The 22,001-nt window shown below is 43.9% G+C and overlaps 1 protein-coding gene across 6 annotated transcripts in view; it reads left to right on the top strand.

Annotated features, from left to right (window-relative positions):
• Positions 1 to 22,001, top strand: part of LMBRD1 (LMBR1 domain containing 1) — a 235,113-nt gene that overhangs the window by 166,370 nt on the left and 46,742 nt on the right. For 3 of the 6 annotated variants that reach the window (XM_043542454.1, XM_037894278.1, XM_037894277.1), the window contains exons 10-13: positions 2,889 to 2,953; positions 3,974 to 4,076; positions 14,335 to 14,439; positions 17,695 to 17,844. In XM_043542454.1, coding sequence (XP_043398389.1) covers positions 2,889 to 2,953; positions 3,974 to 4,076; positions 14,335 to 14,439; positions 17,695 to 17,844 — 423 coding nt within the window. The remainder of the gene's footprint in view (positions 1 to 2,888; positions 2,954 to 3,973; positions 4,077 to 14,334; positions 14,440 to 17,694; positions 17,845 to 22,001) is intronic. The other 3 variants (XM_043542453.1, XM_037894279.1, XM_037894280.1) reach the window with 2 other exon arrangements.

Genomic DNA, 22,001 nt, shown 5'->3' with positions numbered 1-22,001 from the left:
CACTGCAGAATACAGAGATCTGCTCCTAAAGGTGAAACACTTGTGATTTTCTTTTTTTGTATAGTCTTAAAGAGGAGTAACTGTCTGTCTGAATCAGAATCTTCTTTTCATGGACAGCTGTTGTAAATAAAATGTGGTAACATCATCAAAAGTAACTGTGCAGAATGGTTCTGGATAAAGAAAGCATAAGTGTCAAATGAATCAAAATGAAAAATACTGGAAAACTTTAACAATACTGTAGTTACCAAAATTTCTGAATTATTATACATTTCTGAATTATATTATTATATAATTTCTGAATTGCATATAAACATCAACAGGAGTAGACCACCATGGTATATGTATATAAAAGGCTGGTTACAGTCGGAACTCCTGGTACAGGAGTGATTCAATTAAAGTCAAGATATACTAGAAGATAGGAGTTTACTTTTGACTATATCAAATGTGAGACAGTTCTGGTTCTTTCAGAACATATGTTAGGAACCAGGTAATAGAGAAGAGAGACACGCAACTGGGATTAATTCGATAGTCATATCCGTGAGTACCAATTATCTCACCGGGGGGGGGGGGAAGAGATGAGGAAAATTAATTGCCATAGGACAAAAAGCTGGGGCACACCTATATACTTTTCATTTCTATGACTAAGTAAGTCTTTCTCAACAGTAATGCTCCATAAGAATACTTAAAATGTTTGATATCATAATTGATGGTGTTGGTGGCTGCATATGAATGCAATAAGGAGGATTAATAAAAATTAAAGCAAACTGGTACTCAGTGACAGTCAAGTTATCAAAAATTTGCATTATTTTTTTTCTGTGGAGTCTCTGACCCAGATCAGTGCTGGAATCAAGGAGCTGATCCTGCAGGAAGACAAGAATTTGGCTTAGGGCAGTGCATTGGCACAATTTGGATTGAAATGGAATAAGTGAAATTGGCTAAAAACTGCTTAAAATAAGACAATCCAAGGATTTTGAAAGACGGACCTCATAAAAGAGAAGAATTAAAGGCAGAGTATTTTTAATGGCCTATTCCCAGATATCATCCAGTACATTTTTTCCTGTTGGGCAATGTCTGTGGTTCAGAAATGTATCACGCAGTAGTTCAGGTTAATGTTCATCTTCATGGCTCAAACTGCTTTGTCCAGGCATTCACTTAGCCCTGGTCTACACTGGGGCGGGGATCCATCTAAGTTACGCAACTTCAGCTACATGAATGAGATTTTAGAAAAAATGGTGTCTTCACCGCCATGAGTCGACTGTTGCCACTCCCCCTGCGCCTCTCATGGTGGTGTAGTACAGGAGTTGACGGGAGAGCGCTCAGGAGTCAATTTATCAAGTCTAGACTAGACACGATAAATCGATGCTGGCTGGATCGATTGCTGCCCGCCAATCCGGCGGGTAGTGTAGACATACTCTTAGAGCTCAGTCCATGGAAATGAAGTTTTCAGTGGTTCCGGCTCCCTACATTCATGGTCTCTACCACTCTTTCTACAGAATGCAGGGAATAGATACTTCAGCAACACTTTTTTGCACAAGGAAGAGACATCAGTTTGTAAAAGCTAGTTATTTATTATACATAACATTATAAATTATCCACTTTTTCTAAAATCTCAAAACCCAAACATAACATGAAATTACTCAGTTAAGTTTTTTAGCCATTCTGCTAGCCTAAAATCCTAAGTGGCTCTTCTCTAAGCTTTTCCTGAAACTGATATTTCCTTTTTTCCTTTTGATAGGCTGTTCTGATTTTTATTATGCACTTTGTTTAGCTGGTGGTTTTCTTTTTCCTAGTCTGTCTTCAAAAGTCTTTGAATCATTTCAAATACAATTTTCCTTTCTTAGGTGGCTTAAGTCTCTCTTAGCTGCACAATATCGTTTTGAAAAATGAAATCCTATGTGGCTTTGAAACGCTAAACATAGCTTTTGAAATTCTAAATCCTGCTTGGCTGAGCGGGGAACTGGAAGTGTATTCATGTTGCCAGAAGCCTCTTTATTGAAGGCATGCAGAATGAATATTTGGGCCACATTACATTATTTCGCTTCTTATTAGACTTATCTCCTGCAAATGAGGTTTTCAACAAGCGTGTCCTTTTGGCAGTTGTGTGTTTTAAAAAAAAAAAAAGGGGGGGGGGGTCTCAGTTTCTCTTCTAGTACTATTTCCTCCCAAGATATGGCTTGCCTGGTTTGATTCTTTTCCAGTGGAGAGGAGGACATGCAAAAGACCAATCACTAGTGATGGCATTTTTCGTAGACCTCTTCTATCTGGACCCAGCATAGCAAGGGAGGAAATTAAGTCTCTGCTTTGTTTTCTCTGTAGGTACAGTCAAATCTCTATTTGGCACATAGTTAAACTTTTCTATGCTTTTTACTATAGCAAGTATAAGGAAACACATTTTTCATAGTAAATGTTACATTTGTTCAGTATAACCTTTCACATGCACTCATCTTTCTCTTTTATGTTTCCATGACTAAGGGATGGGAGAGCACTGTATCAGCTTACAGCACACTACCGAAATTTAAAACATTTCACATTCAGTTCTATGAATAAGGTTTAAGTCATCCCAGGGCAAAAGCAATGAATTCCTTTTTGCCTTAGTTAACTGTGGGGTGGGAGGGAGATACTATTTTAAGTGGTTAAATGAATAGCCTTTACCTTTTGGAGCATTTCCTATCAAACTCTTCCCTCATTCAGAAGTCATTTAAAACATGTATGTGGAAAAAGTGGATGGAAATACTCACTAAATAAAACAATCATCCTAGCTCAATTTGGTTAAAAGATTATAGCACATAGCCTTTGATCAATAAAATTGAGCATAATGTTTTTGTGCTTTTTAATATCAACTTCAAAGAGCATTTCAGCTACATTATAATAATATATCTTTGTTTTAGATCATATGGGGAGTATTTTTCATCCTTGTGGCGCTGTTGTTCACCATTTCTCTCTTCCTGTCAAAGTAAGTATATTGCAGTGTCCATTTTGTAAATCAGTTACACAGATCATGTGCTGTATACCTTTTATCTAAGCTAAAATCCATTCATATGATCTATTAATCTTAAGAGTTGTCTGCTTTACTTTAGAAGTGTTCTGCAGTGGTGTACTTTTGTCTTGCCACATTCCTGTAACTGACTGTACTGCCATATTTAACATTATACACCTAAACTAAATTTTGATAAAGCTGAAACAGGTAAGTCAATAAAACATTGATTAAATAAAGATTGATCAGTTTGTTTTTCTTAACTATCCACTATAAAAAAGCGAGCACTCTACCACTGATACACCAAATATATTAATCATATGTGTAGACAAATGCAAATAAAGGAACTACTTATGTGCTACAAAATAAGCATGGGCTTATGTGCCTTCTGGGTTAGGGAAACAGTGCTCCACACCTTGTGGGTACTGAGTTCTCAATCTCCTTTCTGCATATTCTTTAGGTCCTGGTCATGTCCATGTTTCGTGAAGCTTAAAGTAGTATAGTCAACTGGAAATATAAGTAGTTTGTTTTTTAAAAGTTGTCTGTTACGTCATCTGTCCCTGAGTCCAGTCCCCCTATTGTGTTTTGGGGGTTTTCAGGTTTAAGCATCACTTTCCCTATTTTAAAAATATTTCCCTCTTCCCTGTTACGTGAAATACCCATACAAACAAAAAGGAGAAACTGAGTAAGGGATTGATTGTGCAAAGATACATGTGCATAGTCTCATTGACTTCAGGTGAATAACTTGACTTGCATGTTTGCAGGACCAGACCATAGCTGACAATACAGGGGGAGCTATAGCATTCACAAAGTAAAGAAACTAAAAAAATTTTCTTTCAATTATAACTTTTTTGGTGTTTATAACGGTTTCTAAAAAAATCTTAAACACAAGAGTGATTTTTTAATCTGGCATCCCTTTAAGTGAAACATGAATAAAAATGCTCTATGGAGAGGGGAAAAAAGCCATCATAATTAACCAGTTTTCCCTATTTACTGCAGCTTGGACAAAGCTCTCCATTCAGCTGGCATCAATTCTGGATTTATAATTTTAGGAACTAATCTGACCAATCCATTGAATATGCTTTTACCTGTTCTACAAACTGTAAGTAAAACAATAATTGGCAAATATATATAGGTAATAAACTTGCTAATATATGCTAGGATTTAGGAGACCATTGCAGATTAAAAAAATCTTGAGTCTGCAAATTAGCATTTTTGATTTATCTATTAGTTAAACAAACTTCATTTTTGACATGCTTTGTTTTAATTTTAATATTGGTAATATACTGGTAAATCTGTGTCAATGAATATTATAATAGTCTAAATAAAATACTTCACTACAGCAATCTCTTAAATATTTGCTGAGAAGTAAAACTTAAACTTTTTGTGAACTGTCAGTTTTGCAGATTAGCACATTGAAACACCAAGGCCCTCTTGCACTGTATATGTTGAAACATGGAATTACTCCTCAAATGATTATCCAGACAAATTCCACTCTTTGGGTTTATGCCCCCTGCACATGTGATCAGATTCTTTTGAAATGGCAGTGTCCGTTGGGGCTGTGCCTGCACCCTGTGAGCACTCGTGACCATTCAAGGTGCCTTTTGTGCCCCTTGCCTAAGCATGTGTCAGAGCGCTGCATGGTGCACAAGCTGGTTTTGAGCAACGACTTGAAAGCTAAAGAGGGAAGACTGAAGCTACATCATGAGACCTCAGTGCAAGTGTTGTCAGATCTGGGTAAACAAATGAGGACATCTCCTTTCATTCAGTCTCACTCCTCTAGTGCCCCACTGAGCCACAATGACACCCCAAACTCAAGAACTTCCACTTTTCCCAGCAATGGGGTTGCAAGGAGCATGGCTCCAAGAACCAGGGAAGGCACAGCTATCCTTCCCTAGCAGCAGTACCAGATGATCCTGTACCAACTACACTAGCACCCGGGGAAACAGACTCTAAGCTTATTGGTGGCAGAGGGTTCATCAGCTCAGAGTGCCATATTGGTGCTGTGAAGGTCTTATCAGCACCAAAACAATTCTCAGAATTGACAGTCTTCGCTGTGACTGCTAGCAGAGTCCCTGATTCTGGACAGACTGAGGGTGACAATGAGCCAGGTTCATTCTGCAACCCAGCAGTACTGGCGACCCCTGAGGGAATTCTGTGCCAAAAAATAAAAAATTCTGGCAATTTTTCTTGTCAATAAATAAATGTGGAGGCTTCAGCATGGCAGTGGGACGCACACACCATTGACTGCATGGAAGTGGGAGATCACCCTATGGCCCCTCCTGGGACATGGACATGGCGGTGAGGCTGCACCCGGCCCGCCCTAGAAACACCCCTGAGCCCTTCCCTTCTGTGCCACATGCACCAGATGAGGGAAGACAGGCTAAGCCCAGCAGTGTCCAAGTGTGGAGGGGATCCAGGTGTAGGGTGAGAGAGTTGTTTGTGGGGCAGTTTCAGTGAGGGTAACTCAGTCGGGAGTCTGGGGCAATGGGACACTATGTTGGGGTGTTCCAGATGCACGGGGTGGAGCTCATCGGGGTGGGGGTTTGAGTGCAGGGGACTCAGTGGGGGATGGTCTGGGTGCAAGATTGGGGGTCCGAAGTCAGGGGGTGGGGCTCAGCGGGAGGGTCTGCGTGCAGGTGGGCTCTGGATGCAGGGGGTGGGGTTCTGGGTGTGTGTTGGGGGGACTCAGGAGGGTGTCTTGGTATGGGGGCAGGTCCCGATGCACAGTGGTTGGGCAGACGGGAGTAGCTTCCCGTACGGGTGACCTCTCCCTCCACAGCTGAGGAGCGATGTGGGTGGGAGAGTGAAGCCTCCTGCAGCCCGGGGAAGTTCTTCTTTGAGTGCTTGCTCATGTCAATTCTATTCTAGGTGTGTGCATGCCCATGTGCGTGGTCGCTGGAGATTTTTGCCCTAGTGGTATCCATAGGGCCAGCAATGGCGTCCCCTTGAGTGCTCCGCTCGTGCATCGGTATATCGGGTGCCACCAGCCCTACGCCCTCTCAGTTCCTTCTTACTGCCTGTGGTGGTTAGTTGGAGTGCCTTTCCTTGCATAGCAAGGGCTAGTGGTTTCATCTCTTCTGACTTCAAGCCTTAGGGCCTTGTAAATAGTTTATAGTAGTTAGTGTTAAGTAATTGTGAAATGTAGTTAGAAGTTAGAGTCCCAGCAAGGGCATGTCCTGGTCTCGGGGGTTTAAGCCCTGGGTGGACTGCAACAGGCCTATACCTGTAAGTGACCTCCCACAGCAGCTGCCTGAAGTGCTTGGGGGAATCACATGTGAAGGACAAATGTCGTATTTGTAAAAAAATGTTGACCCAGGACTCAGTGGGATATTGGTTTGCGGGCTTGCCTCATGGAGGCTGCCCTTCGTCCGGCTTCCGAGCCATCCTGCCAAGTTTCATCTAATACATCTGCGTTGGCGCGATCCCTGTCCAGCACCACTCCCCATCACCGGTGCCTGAAATGAAATCAAAGAAGCACCGCTCCCCAGCATGAGGCAAGAAGGGCCATGGGACACTGGGCAAAGGACCTGCTGCTTCTTGACCTGCTGCTCACAAACCGGGAAGAATTAGTAGGGGAAGCAAAAGTGGATGGGAACCTGGGAGGCAGTGACCATGAGATGGTCGAGTTCAGGATCCTGACACAAGGAAGAAACGAAAGCAGCAGAATACGGACCCTGGACTTCAGAAAAGCAGACTTTAACTCCCTCAGGGAACTGATGGGCAAGATCCCCTGGGAGAATGACATGAGGGGGAAAGGAGTCCAGGAGAGCTGGCTGTATTTTAAAGAATCCTTACTGAGGTTACAGGGACAAACCATGCTGATGTGTAGAAAGAATAGTAAATGTGGCAGGTGACCAGCTTGGCTTAACAGTGAAATTCTTGCTGATCTTAAACACTAAAAAGAGGCTTACAAGAAGTGGAAGATTGGACAAATGACCAGGGATGAGTATATAAATATTGCTCAGGCATGTAGGAATGGAATCAGGAAGGCTAAATTACACCTGGAGTTGCAGCTAGCGAGGGATGTTAAGAGTAACTAGAAGGGTTTCTTCAGGTATGTTGGCAATAAGAAGGAAGCCAAGGAAAGTGTGGGCCCCTTACTAAATGAGGGAGGCAACCTAGTGACAGAGGATGTGGAAAAAGCTAATGTACTCAATGCTTTTTTTGCCTCTGTCTTCACGAACAAGGTCAGTTCCCAGACTACTGCACTGGGCAGCACAGCATGGGGAGGAGGTGGCCAGCCCTCTGTGAAGGAAGAAGTGGTTCGGGACTATTTAGAAAAACTGGACGCGCACAAGTCAATGGGGCCGGATGCGTTGCATCCGAGAGTGCTAAAGGAATTGGCGGATGTGATTGCAGAGCCATTGGCCATTATCTTTGAAAACTCATGGCGATCGGGGGAAGTCCCGGAAGACTGGAAAAAGGCTAATGTAGTGCCCATCTTTAAAAAAGGGAAGAAGGATGATCCTGGGAACTACAGGCCGGTCAGCCTCACCTCAGTCCCCGGAAAAATCATGGAGCATGTCCTCAAGGAATCAATTCTGAAGCACTTAGATGAGAGAAAAGTGATCAGGAACAGTCAGCATGGATTCACCAAGGGAAAGTCATGCCTGACTAATCTAATTGCCTTCTATGATGAGATAACTGGTTCTGTGGATGAAGGGAAAGCAGTGGACGTGTTATTCCTCGACTTTAGCAAAGCTTTTGACACGGTCTCCCACAGTATTCTTGTCAGCAAGTTAAAGAAGTATGGGCTGGATGGATGCACTACAAGGTGGGTAGAAAGCTGGCTAGATTGTCGGGCTCAACGGGTAGTGATCAATGGCTCCATGTCTAGTTGGCAGCCGGTATCTAGCGGAGTGCCCCAAGGGTCGGTCCTGGGGCCGGTTTTGTTCAATATCTTCATTAATGATCTGGAGGATGGTGTGGATTGCACCCTCAGCAAGTTTGCGGATGACACTAAACTGGGAGGAGTGGTACATATGCTGGAGGGTAGGAATAGGATACAGAGGGACCTAGACAAATTGGAGGATTGGGCCAAAAGAAATCTGATGAGGTTCAACAAGGACAAGTGCAGAGTCCTGCACTTAGGACTGAAGAATCCCATGCACCGCTACAGACTAGGGACCGAATGGCTAGGCAGCAGTTCTGCAGAGAAGGACCTAGGGGTGACAGTGGACCAGAAGCTGGATATGAGTCAACAGTGTGCCCTTGTTGCCAAGAAGGCCAATGGCATTTTGGTGTGTATAAGTAGGGGCATTGCCAGCAGATCGAGGGACGTGATCGTTCCCCTCTATTCGACATTGGTGAGGCCTCATCTGGAGTACTGTGTCCAGTTTTGAGCCCCACACTACAAGAAGGATGTGGAGAAATTGGAGAGAGTCCAGCGAAGGGCAACAAAAATGATTAGGGGTCTGGAACACATGAGTTATGAGGAGAGGCTGAGGGAACTGGGATTGTTTAATCTACGGAAGAGAAGAATGAGGGGGGATTTGATAGCTGCTTTTAACTACCTGAAAGGTGGATCCAAAGAGGATGGATCTAGACTATTCTCAGCGATAGCAGATGACAGGACAAGGAGTAATGGTCTCAAGTTGCAGTGGGGGAGGTTTAGGTTGGATATTAGGAAAAACTTTTTCACTAGGAGGGTGGTGAAACACTGGAATGCGTTACCTAGGGAGGTGGTGGAATCTCCTTCCTTAGAAGTTTTTAAGGTCAGGCTTGACAAAGCCCTGGCTGGGATGATTTAGTTGGGGATTGGTCCTGCTTTGAGCAGGGGGTTGGACTAGATGGCCTCCAGAGGTCCCTTCCAACTCTGTTATTTTATGATTCTATGGCCCAGTTTGGGCCACCCAGCCACTCTGGAGCCACATGTATGTGCCTCCCCAGTCGGGGCCCTTAGTCCCTTAAAGGATCTGCCACCGACTCCCAGGAGCAGTAGGTGATCCAAATTCTTGATGACATCGACACTTTCCAAAGCTCCCCTGATGCTGAGAGAGTAGAGGTCTCTGCCTGCGCCACTAGCACTGCGGGTGCCACAGGAAACGGTAAAGGCTCCCTACCAGAGTGGGCCACCCACTAACACCTTTCAGGGGGCAGTGGAGCGCCACTTATCCCCCAAGACAAGGCAGTGCTCTCCTCCTCCATGCCACAGAACTCTGGAGTAGCAGACCAGATCCTCTGGGTCTCCTGCTCGGTCACTGGCACCGCAGTCGCGGTTCTTGCTGTCTCAATATGCATTGCCTAAGGTGAGGCACCGGTCTCTGTACTACCGGCACCATTCGCGCCCTGCCAGTCATCCTCTAGGCACAGATCTTGGTTGCTTGCCTCATGGGAGCATTTTCCGTCACGACTCCGGTCCCCTCAATACCGGCACCGGTCCTCTCACTCCGGGCACCAGTGTCGACAGTCCCACGGTGGTCACCGGAAGTGGATTCCTCTAGCACAGAAGTGTAGTTCTGACTCCCAGACTCCACCAACTCAGTTGGGCTCCCGAGACCACGTTGACATCGACGGCATCATCTTGGCAGCATGGCAAGTGGCCAGCACAGTTGCCTTATTGGAGCCCAGGGGGCAATGCCGGTCATGACACTGCCCCCTTCGCACCGCTCATCTGCTGCTGCCTCGGAGCAACAGTTGGTGACACCGACGGCACCAGACTTGGTACATGAGTTGCACTTGGAGGTCGGGAGGAGAGGAGACTGCGCCCACCCCTAAACCTCTTTCCACCTTGGGGAACAGTTGCTTCTCCGAACAAACGGATGCGAGGCTCAATGGGTTGAAGGACACTTGGGCCTCCGTTTGCTTGTTGAGCATGCATACGCCGCAGTCTTCACGGAAGCAGTTCTGGCTGCCCCCACCACCAAGGCCTTGGCAGCCTTGTTAGGGGTTTGCAAGGAGAAGGGAGAAAGACATGAGTTTTATTTGTCACTGCCCTTCCTTCGCCCGCTTGCCGCACAGCGAGGCATCCCGGGGGCCAGAAGCACTCATTTTGAAGGCGCTCTCAAGAGCGACGCCCCAGTCAGTTTCTTGGAACCACCTTGTTCTTTCCTTGACCGTCTTGGTCCCTACCGTTTGGCCTGGTTGCAGGTCACCTCGGACCGCTGGATGCTAGACGTAGTATTTCGGGGCTATACCCTGCAATTTTTGGCCACTTCCCCTCTTCCCCATCCATCTTCAGGGATCCTTCTCATGTCAACTCCTCATTCAAGACATTGAGAACCTCCTGTGCCTGGAAGCAGTGGAGGAGGTCCCTCGGGACGTGAAAGGCAAGGGTTTCTATTCCTGCTACTTTCTAATCCTGAGAGCAAAAGGGGGTCTCAGATGCGGAGTGCAGGCTACGCACCCTGGATGTCAGGAGGGCGCTGGTCTTCTACGTAGACAGAACAAAGCCGTTCAGTAAGTCAACACAGTTGTTCATTGCGGTGGCAGATAGAATGAAAGGTCGCGCAGTGTTTGCTCTGAGGATTTCATCCTGGATCACGGCCTGCATCCGCTACTGCTATGAGCTGGCGAAAGTGCCTCCGCCAGCGATCGTGACTGCACGCTCGACTAGGGCACAAGCATCGTCAGTTGCCTTCCTGGCACAGGTACCAATCCAAGAGATCAGTAGGGCTGCTACCTGGCCGTCTGTCCACACGTTCACATCTCATTATGTGCTTACCCAGCAGAGAGACGATGCTTACTTTGGCAGAGCAGTGCTGCAAGACCTGAACTCTGAGCCCGCCTCCATTGATACTGCTTGTGAGCCACCTAGAATGGAATTGACATGAGCAAGCACTTGAAGAACAAAAAATGCTTAGCCACCATTTTCATAACTGTTCTTCAGGATGTGTTGCTCATGTCCATTCCATTACCCACCTTCCTGTCCTCCTGTTGAAGTTGTTGGCAAGAAGGAACTGAGAGGGCATAGGGCTGGCAGCACCTGATATACGGACATATGAGCATGGCACTCAAGGGGGCACCACAGCTGGATATGGATACCGCTAAGGCAAAAATCTCCGACGACCACGCACTTGGGCGCGCACGCACCTAGAATGAAGTGGACATGAGAAACACATCTCTAAGAACAACAGTTATGAAAAAGGTGGGTAACCATTTTTTTCCTGGGGATGGGTCAGCCCTGGCCCTTCCTTTCAGGGGAAGAGCAAGTCCCATCCTTCCCAGCTGGGACTAGCTGAGCTCAGTGCAGGGTAGTAGCCACCTGCCGGGGAGTCCTCAGCCCCACCCTCCTGCTCCTGCCCTGCAGTGATTTACCTCTCCGCTGGCTGCTCTAGGGTCCTGAAATGACACACGGGGAGGGGCGCATGACTGCCCTTGCAGTTTCCCTTTGCTTCCCCATCAGAAAGTCATTTTTGTGTGGGGGGAGGGAAGAAATCTGCAGGGGACATGAATTTGGTGCATGCGCAGTGGTGCAGAATTTTCCCAGGAGTAACTGGCCATAAATCTAAACAGACAGGACTTATCAGAGCGCTTTGTGCCCTGCCTATGGAGGGAGACTTCACTTATTCAGCCTCCTCAGGTGATCGCGTCAGATCATCTTCACCAGAATCTGAACTGTCCCTTCCATGGACAGACAGTCCAGGGAGAAATCCCTTAGGTGTGCTCATAAGTCAGTGGGGTCAGTAAGAGATCTGCAGAGCTGGAATCCCCATATGTCCTCTTTCCCCAGGTCCTATTTGGGCCCCAGGGTTTGGCGGTGGGGACAATTCATATGTTAGGAAACCAGCTGACTAGATCTCCAAGTCAAGGTCTTCCTTACCAAAGCATTTGCTGCAGCCAGCTTCATCACCAGTTTCAACTCTCTCTCTATCAATGAATGAAAATATATATATATATATATATATATTAGTAGAGGAGGGACAAGGGACAAGGAGTCAGTGGAGATGATCTTTCCCAAACACCAACAACCAGTGGCCATCTCCCTGGACAGAGCAACCAATCCTAGATCTACAGCCTCTTCAGACAAAGTGTTTTTTGGGACATAATGAAATTAGCGAATACTCTGGACGCTCCTCTGGAGATATTCCAAATAAAGCTGCATAAACTACTGGACACTTGCAACCCTCTCTGTCAGGTAGAACGGCCCTACCAAAGGCCATGTAAGTTACATAGGTACACCTCTACCCCGATATAATGTGACCCGATATAACACAAATTCAGATATAACGTGGTAAAGCAGCACTCTGGGGGGCGGGGCTGTGTGCTCCAGCGGATTAGCGTGTCTGGCTCTGACACATTGCTCTGAGCAGCGTGTTAAGGGTGCCGGGCTGGGGCTGAGGGGTTGCATAAGGGGCAGAAGGTCTCGGGGGGGCAGTCGGGACACGGAGCAGAGGGGGTTGGATGGTCTCTGGAGGCGAGGAATGGGGGCATTGGATAGGGCGTGGGAGTCTGGGGGGGGCCTGTCAGGGGACAGGGGTGTGGATAGGGGTTGGGGCAGTCAGGGGACAAGGAGCAGGGGGGTTGGGTAGGGGGTGGGGTTTTGGGAGGGGTGGTTAGGGTGGGAAGTCTCTGGAGGGGGCAGTCAGGGGACAAGGAGCAGGGGAGGTTGGATGGGTCAGGGGTTCTGAGGGGTTAGTCAGGGGGCGGGAAGAGACTATTAATAACGGAAATGCTCGAGGCCAAAGCAAGTTTGATATAACATGGTTTCACCTTGTCAAAGTTTGACTCAGACTCACAATTTATCAGACCACTCTGTTTTATTAGCAAAGCTGCTCTGCTAATACATTTAGAAGTGAGCCCCCCGAGTGGGGCTTGTGTCTTTTAATTTATACAGTTTTTTGGAGAACAAGTTACAGAGAAGTTACAGACAAAAGAAGAAAAAGATTTTAGTCACCACCCTTCGAGATCCCTGAGACCAGTCACGTATCTTCAATTACATGCCACCCTTAACAATCTCCTTTAACAGCTTCCAGTTAACTTAACTAATTGCCCTTCATACCTTCCATTCTGATGCCTGCTTCTTAGACGTGTTGGCTCTATCTTAATTGCTTCTCCATTCAAAAGCTAACTGTCCCTACGTGTGCTCCCTCAGATACTTTGTAACATGTTTTGGCATGCCCTCTCATATACAATGTATCCAGCATGTCCCCTTATACAACGTTATACTTATACAATGTTATACTTCCACAATCCCCACTTTTGGTCAAGGCTACGCCCATGACCAATGACTTACTGGATTCCATACATCAATCGTTCTTTTTCATTACTTTCACTGGTGACATTTAACAACATTAGATTAGCACTCTGGTTAGGGGTAACCTGATGGATGGTGTGTCTTGTGCAGTTTTGGATACAACAAGTAATCAATTGAAAACACACAAAGATTATTAGAATTCCAAATAGGATAGTCAGGATTCCTTGAAACAACCAGTTTCCCAGACTAGAGAAATTGAATATTGATTCAATTTCTCTAGTCTGGGAAACTGGTTGTTTCAAGGAATCCTGACTATCCTATTTGGAATTCTAATAATCTTTGTGTGTTTTCAATTGATTTCTTGTTGTATCCAAAACTGCACAAGACACACCATCCATCAGGTTACCCCTAACCAGAGTGCTAATCTAATGTTGTTAAATGTCACCAGTGAAAGTAATGAAAAAGAACGATTGATGTATGGAATCCAGTAAGTCATTGGTCATGGGCGTAGCCTTGACCAAAAGGGGGGATTGTGGAAGTATAACATTATATAAGTATAACGTTGTATAAGGGGACATGCTGGATACTTTGTAACATGTTTTGGCATGCCAAAACATGTTAAAGTATCCAGCATGTCCCCTTATACAACGTTATACTTATACAATGTTATACTTCCACAACCTATAACGTGGTAAGATTTTTTTTGGCTCCCGAGGACTGTGTTATATCGGGGTAGAGGTGTAATTGTGTAGGTTTTTTTAATAAAGGTTTATATTAACTTTGACTTTACTCTAGAAATGATATATGAATGTTATATCTCTTATGTTAACTCATTTGAAAGAGACCTCTTGCGCTATTCTAACTCTGGACTTTACTGTAAGTAGAACTAAATAGTCTAGCCCAACATTCGAAGTTTGAATGAAGCAATATCTAATTCAAATCAAGGTGAAGCTTGGAAAAAATTCACAAAGCTATTCAATCTCTTTTCTAAATTGGACTATTAATTGTAATTAATTGTCTTATGTTTTAAATCAGGCAATTTTCCTTCCCTTACCACCTCAAACACTATCAAAATGAAAAGTTCTGATATATATAGCATAAGAAACCTGTTTTTAAAATTAGATGATCAGCCACTCTTGTAACTTGATTGGTGTTGAGTATTTGTAATGTTAGTGTTTTCATTTCTTTTTTCAGCTTATATATTAATATCCTTCTCTTTTAGGTTTTTCCACTTGATTATATCCTCATTACAACAATTATTATGTATTTTATCTTCACTTCAATGGCAGGGATTCGAAACATGGGTATATGGTTCTTTTGGATAAGGGTAAATATTACTTATTTACTAAAATTTAACATTTATAAATTACTATATTTAAAAAGATATTTAAAATGTATAACAGATACAAAAGGACCTTGCAGAATTTTCTCTATCATATTCTAAAAGCTAAAATGGTGTGAAGCAATTATTCTTTTTAAACAATATTACAATAAATTGTTTTAGCAAGAGTCTTAAGAGTTTCTTCCATGTTTTGAAAAGCTAGATTGTATTTTGGCTTGATGGCCTAGTTTAAAGGAGGGCAAGCAGTTTCAATTCGAGACAAAATTTCAACTATCAAGCCAGCAGAGTCTGGGAGCTTTGTGGAAGCAGCACATTCAATGTATTGCCAACCCTAAGTATTCAAATATCATGACTTATGTGTGGAGGCAGAGTGTAGGGGTGTGGAAGACTCTGTGTGTGGGGGGCGGGGGGTTGGCTTCTGGTTTTTTAGGCTTGAGGGTGGAAGTCACCTGCCCCGAAAGTGTGAGCGCATTTTAGGGTCAAAATTCGACCTTCAAATGTTCCTGCAACAATGTAGACTCCTGATTGTTTGTTTGTTTGTTTGTTTGCTCAGAAGAAGACTCCCCTTACCCTTTCCTAATCTCGAGAGTGGAGGAACTACCAGTCTATCCTCCTCCGTTACGATTATCCTATCTGTTTTCCCTCCCCGCATTTTCACTTTTCCACTCGGTTTTCTCCCCCATGGTCTCTTGTCTCCAGTCCCAGATCTTCTCCTGAACTCCACATTCCCCTCTCTCCTCGGTTTCCTGTCCAAGTCACTAACCTTAAAGTCCAGAGAGTGGCCATCTTTACTAAGGATAAAGATGTGGCCCATTGCCGCATGCAAAGCCTGTAGGCAGCCATCTTGAATGAGGATAGTTTGGCATCAGCCCCACTGAAAATAAAATGAGGTGGTGACAGTCATTTGGAATAAGGAAAACTGCAAATTTTGAAGGTAGGGAGCTTAGATCTTAGGATATTTTGTAAAATATTGTTGATAGGGTTTGATCATTTGTTGTCAGCGATCTCTAGAGGTCGAGGATGATCTTTCACAGCTTTTATTTTTCATGGGTCCTTTGGTAAATGAAGAGTCCCATCCTTGAGCCACAGGCTTGTTGGAAGACATTGCAGGTGGTGGAAGACAGAGCTGGCCCATGATTGCTGCATGACAGTTGTCTTTCTTTTCTGGTGTTTTTCTGCGACCAGGTCAAGGCAATTTTCCTCAAAAGTGGACGTTTCCTCTCTGACAAGTCTTTGCCAGTTACCCCTATCATGGGCTGCTGTCTCCCAGTGTGTGGTGTTGATGCCACATCTCTTGATGTTTACCCTGAGGATGTCTTTAAAGTGTTTCTTTTGGCCTCCCCATTTCCTTTCTCCTTTGGTGAGAGTTCATCAGGCATGCACACACAGTGCCCGCTCCACCTCAGCTGATGCTGGGTAATCAGGGCCTCAACAATGAAGATGTTGGCCTCTGTGAGGACACTGACATTGGTTCAATGATCCTCCCACTGTATGTTGAGGATCTTCAGAAGAAAGTGCTTGTGTTGGCATTCCAGGTTTCTCAGGTGTTTTCAGTAGGTCACCCAAGTTTCACAGCCATAGAGGAGAGTTTATAAACCACGACTTTATAAACTAAGAGTCTAATATGTGTTCTGATGTTGTGATTGTTGAACACCCAGCAAGACAGTCTGCCAAAGGTAAGGCTGGCAATTTGAATTCTGTGATGAATCTTGATGTCTGTCTGTCCTCTGCAAGAGATGGCTGCCAAGATAGGCAAAGTATTCTACATTTTCCAGTTCTTCTTTGTCGATGTAGATCTTCCTTGCTGGGTCTGATTGACCGGGAACTGGCTGGTGGAGAACTTTTTGTTTTGCCAATGTTCAGAATAGCCCTAGGCTTTTGTAAGCTATTTGCTGCCATCAGGACTGATTTGACAACAGCAACACTGAGATTACAAACAAATGGTGGGAGGACAAAGCAAAAGAAATCCAAACATTCGATGACTCACAGACATGATATGTGGCGCTTTTTTTGAGAGACCTAGACCCTGTATGTACCAAGCACATGTGGCCTCACACCTCTGAAATCTGAAGATGGTAGTACCCTTCTTAAAGATAACTAATCTATCAAAGAGTACTGGAAGGAACACTACCTAAAGCTTCTAAATCGAGAATCGACCGTGACTGACGACACCATCAACTCCATCCCTCAGCACCCAATCAGGGAATCTCTTGCCAACCCACTAACACGCAAGGAGGTCCTCAAAGCAATTAAACAAACGAAGAACAATAAAGCACCGGGTCCTGATGGCATACCAGCTGAAGTACTGAAAGTGGGGGAGAAACATTGGCTAACAGGCTTCACTTGCTGCTCCTCAAAATCTGGCGCACTGAAGAAATCCCTGCTGGCTTATGTAATGCTAACGTTGTCACCATTTTCAAAAAGGAAGACAAGGCCAACTATGGCAACTATCGAGGCATTGTCCTTCTCTCCATCATTGGGGAAATTCTTGCTAGAATCTGACTGAATTGTTTGCTCCCTCTTGTAGAGGAAGTACTTCCAGAGCCCCAGTGTGGCTTCAGACCATTACGAGGCACAACCAACATGATTTTTGCAGCCTGGCAGATCCAGGAAAAGTGTCAAAAACAACACCAGGAGCTGTATATGGCCTTTATCAATCTGATCAAAGCCTTTGACTCTTTCCAGAGTCTCATGGTTGACAATCATGTCAAAGTTGGCTGCCCACAAAAATTTAGTACCATTGTAAGACTCCTCCATGACTGCCTTCATCTTGTGCAGTGGCTCTACCTCTGAGCCCTTTGTCATCCGAACTGGAGTAAAACAATATCGCATTGACGGCAGCCTCTTCAACCTTTCCCGTCTCTGTGCCAGAACTAAAGTAATATCTTCAACAATAACTGATCTCCAGTATGCAGATGATTGTGCTGTAGTTGCACACTCAAAGGAGAAAGTGCAAACAGCCCTTACTTGCTTCTCTGAAGCTTGATCATTTGTATGGTATATGTAGAGGCTTTTACATTTACAGCTATGCCTTTGGGAGAGAGGTGTTTTGAATATATTTTGAATATATTTTGAATATATTTCTACTGTCTCAACAGTAGAGTTTCAGGATGTAATTGGGGAAATAACGAATATAAATATCTAGTATAAAAGCCATATCCTTTAAAGATATCAAGTTTGATAACCTAGAGAAACAATTATGATCTAATATTTGTACATATCTTCTGTTTTTTTTTTTAGTTGTATAAAATTAGAAGAGGTAAAACTCGGCCCCAAGCACTCTTATTTCTCTGTATGATACTTCTGTTGATTGTTCTTCACACAAGTTATATGATCTACAGTCTTGCACCTCAGTATGTCATGTATGGAAGCCAAAAATACCTGGTACAGGTGAGACTTTCCATTTCATAAGGATATATATAACTTACCTTGTTTTTAAAAAATGTGTTAAAATTGCATATACGGGGTGAAGCAAAGCACAGCCCTGCTGTATACCTATTTTTGAAGGGATACAACCATAAGAATCTCCTAGAGTTATTGTGCCTCTAGATATTTTGGAGGAGTACACCCTGGAGAAACTCTGTGTTGCACCCTTTTACGCAATGCAGCGTGTAGTTTCTGTCTGCTCTCCTGGTCTGTGTAGAGCTGTAGAGGGACCTGGTTCTGCCCCCGTCTAGAAGGAAATTACATTTGTTGCTATTAGCTTCCAGTAAGCCTTATGCTCCCTCAACACAGGAACTGCTTTTTATTTTCATTATATTCTGATAATGGCCAAGCTCCCCAATCAGGAATAGGGTCCCATTGTGGAATTCTCTGTATAAATTCATAGTAGCTGCCCCAGACTGCTTGCTAATCTAAAAACAAAAAAGTGGAAAGCATAATAGGATACAAGGTCATCAGAGTAATGGAGTGCATATGTCAGGGTTCCTTACCCACTCTGAACTCTAGAGTACAGATGTGGGGACCCGCATGAAAGACCCCCTAAGCTTATTCTTACCAGCTTAGGTTAAAAACTTCCCCAAGGTACAAACTTTGCCTTGTCCTTGAACAGTATACTGCCACCAACAAGCGCTTTAAACAAAGAACAGGGAAAGAGACCACTTGGAGATGTCTTCCCCCAAAATATCCCCCCAAGTCCTACACACTTCCTTTCCTGGGGAGCCTTGAGAATATTATCCTAACCAATTTGTTACAAAATCATCAAAGACCCAAACCCCTGGATTTTGGAACAATGGAAAAATCAGTCAGGTTCTTAAAAGAAGGATTTTATTAAAAAAAAAAAAAAGAGGTCAAAATCATCTCTGTAAAATCAGGATGGAAAATACAGGGTATTCAGATTCAAAACACAGAGGATCCCCCTCTGGGCAAACCTTAAAGTTACAGAAAACAGGACTAAACCTCCCTCTTAACACAGGGAAAATGCACATAAAAGAAAAGATAAGCTAATCCACCTTGCCTGGCCTACGTATACTGATTGCAATATTGGAGACTTGGATTAGGATGGGTTGGAGAAGAGGATTTCTGTCTGGCCTCTCTCAGTCCCAAGAGAGAACAACCACGTAAACAAAGAGCACAAACAAAAGCCTCCTCCCCCGCCCCAAGATTTGAAAGTATCTTGTTCCCTTACTGGTTCTTTAGGTCAGGTGCCAGCCAGGTTAGCTGAGCTTCTTAACCCTTTACAGGTAACAGGATGTTATCTCTGGCCAGGAGGGATTTTATAGCACTGTATACAGAAAGGTGGTTAACCGTTCCCTTTATTTTTATGACAGCATATGTCTTGATAGTTCTGTTTTGAAACAAATTTTTAAACCTTTGTCTAATTTTTTTAAAATTATCCCAAAAATTACTTTTATCCTGTAAATGTCCTACTTAATCTTAGCCTTTTTCTACAGTATAAATTTATAATTAACACTAAACTTTTCCGTTATTCATTTTAACTACTGCTTCTTTTAACTCTTGCATCCCTGTATTTTATTATTTTTAAGCTTTGCCATTTCTATTCCATTCCGTACTTTTTTCTGTTTTAAATTAGTTTTGATTCTTGCACTTCGTGTTTATTGTATCTCTTTCTGTTTTTAAGAAAAAAGGTACCTAATGATTGGGAACTTCAATCTGAGTGGCATATGCTGAAGGTCTCATTCTACCAGTACTAATATGTTCTTGGAGTTTCCAAAACTTAGATCACAATTTCCTAATTCAAAACTCTTTCCTCTAACATGCATTAGATGTGATATTGACAGTTATAGAGAAATTGATCTCTGAATTAAAAATCAGTAGTTGCTTAGGTGCATGTGATCGTGACTCAGTTGCTCTTTTTACATATAACAGATGTAAAGTCCAAACTAGTAATATGTACTTTGTGAAATTGGCCCTTTTAAATCACCAAGTTGAAAACAATTCTGAGCCAAAGGAGCTGGGGGAAAGAATTTTTAAACACAAAAATGTGAACAGTTGGGACCCGTTAAAAAAACATTTTGACTAGATGCCCAAGTCGTCTCAGTTCCAAAATTGAGAGAAAACATTACACTGGTTAAGACAGCCTGGTTTAGGTGAAAGCAGCCATTAAACACACAATGTATAACATGGGGAAATGGGGGAGGAGAGAGAAATAACTGTAAATTAGAAGTTGGGAATTGTCCAAAATCAATAAGGGAAGCAAATGGACACTTTGAGAAATCTATGGCCTGCAAAGTTAAAGATGGTAAGGAATTTAAGTATATTAGGAACAGACAGAAACATAATACTAGATGGAAATTTTAGAATTGTCAATGCAAAAAAGCAGAAGTGTGCAGCAATCTCTTTAAAGTGTTTGGAAAAGACCCAAGTCATTACTCATTATCATGTGACATGAATATAATACTTTTCATTCTAACCCAAGAGGATGCTCAACAGCAGCTACTAAACCTAGACATTTTAAAATCAGCAAGTCCAGATAACTTGCATCCGTGTCAGAGAGCTTTAAAAGAGCTGGCTGGGGAGCTCTCTGACCCATAAATGTTTATTTTCAATAAGTCTTGGAAACCTGGAAATTTCAGAGGAATGGAAGAATGCTACTGTTGTGCCAATATTTAAAAGTGTAAATGAGGTGAGCTGGGTAATTACAAGCCTGCTAGCCTGATACTGAAACTCAACAAAGTATTAGAATGGCTGATATGGGCCTCAGTTTAATGAAGAATTGAAGGTAATATAATTGTCAATCAGCATGGGTTTATGGGAAATAGAACCTGTTAAAGTAACTTGATATCTTTTTTTTTTCCATGAGATTACAAGTCTGGTTGATAAAAGTCGTAGTGCTGATGTAATATATTTAGACTTCTGAAATGCATTTGACTTAGTACTGCACAACATTTTGATTAAGAAACAAGAATGATACAAATCAACAAGGCACACATTAAATATATTGAAAACTGATAAGTCTCTATGTAATTGTAAGGAGGGAATCAATGAGTGCTTTTAGTGGGGTCCCACAGGGATTGGTTCTTGGTCCTATGCCATTTAACATTTTATCAATGACATGGAAGAAAAATAAAATCCCTTAGAGTAGGGGGTGGGCAAACTACGGCCCGCAGGCCTTTTTTATCGAGCCCGCGAGCTTCGGCCGGGGGAGCAAGGCCGGGGGCTTGCCGCACTCCACCCGGCGCTGCTGGACCAGCAGATTTGTCGCGCTCTGGCAGGGAGAGCGGGGCCAGAGGCTTGCCGCGCTCCACCTGGTGCTCCTGCCTGGGGAGTGGGACCAGGGGGCTTGCTGGGTGGAGCGGGACCAGGGGCTTGCCTGCCCAGTGCTCCTCAGTGATGAGCAGTTCATTTTGAGCACCATCTTCGAGGAAGATTCTGCACGCAAAACGCCGCATTCTGCAGGCATGACCTCACCACCCCTATGCAGCAGTGTGCCAAATCCCCTCCCGGTTTCCTATGGCCCCACCCTCAAGTGGAGGGAAACCGCCCAGGGCCGCAGCTGCTCCCCTTTGGGTTCTTCCGCAAGTGGCACAGCTGCCTTGGTGTCACATTGCCAGCAGGGCCCATAGGAGGCCATGGTACCATCCCATGAAGCCCCCCGTGCACCATGTCTCATGAGTCCTCTTGCCACACCGCGGTAACATCCCTTATTATATACAAACTTTTAACGAACACAACTGTGCAAACAATTCAAAGTACAACAGTAAGAACATTTTTGGGGGGAGGCTGGAGCATAAAGTTACAGGTGAGTTTACACCTGCCTCTTCTTGTCCACGTGGATTCTGGGATAGAGTGCCATGGCTCAAAATTGTCAGGGGCACTGACTCCTGACAAATCCAGGCTAGAGAGAGGGCCCAGTTTTTTCACAGTGCATGCCATCTTGTAAAACAGCAGTTTGAAATAAGGGTAGCAGTTAAGATTTTCTTTTCCCTTTCAAAAATGAGTGCTGCAAAAAAAAAGAAAAGTGGACAATGAGTGTCGGGTTTTCAACAAAGAACGGAATACAAAATACTTTTTCACAAACGTGAACTCGAAGGCTGTATGCCTGATTTGTTAGGAGAGCATCACGGTGTTCAAGGAGTACAACTTGA

Source organism: Chelonia mydas, chromosome 3 (assembly GCF_015237465.2).
Source record: "Chelonia mydas isolate rCheMyd1 chromosome 3, rCheMyd1.pri.v2, whole genome shotgun sequence".
Classification (NCBI taxonomy): domain Eukaryota; kingdom Metazoa; phylum Chordata; order Testudines; family Cheloniidae; genus Chelonia; species Chelonia mydas.
This window is presented reverse-complemented; position numbering and strand designations above follow the sequence as displayed.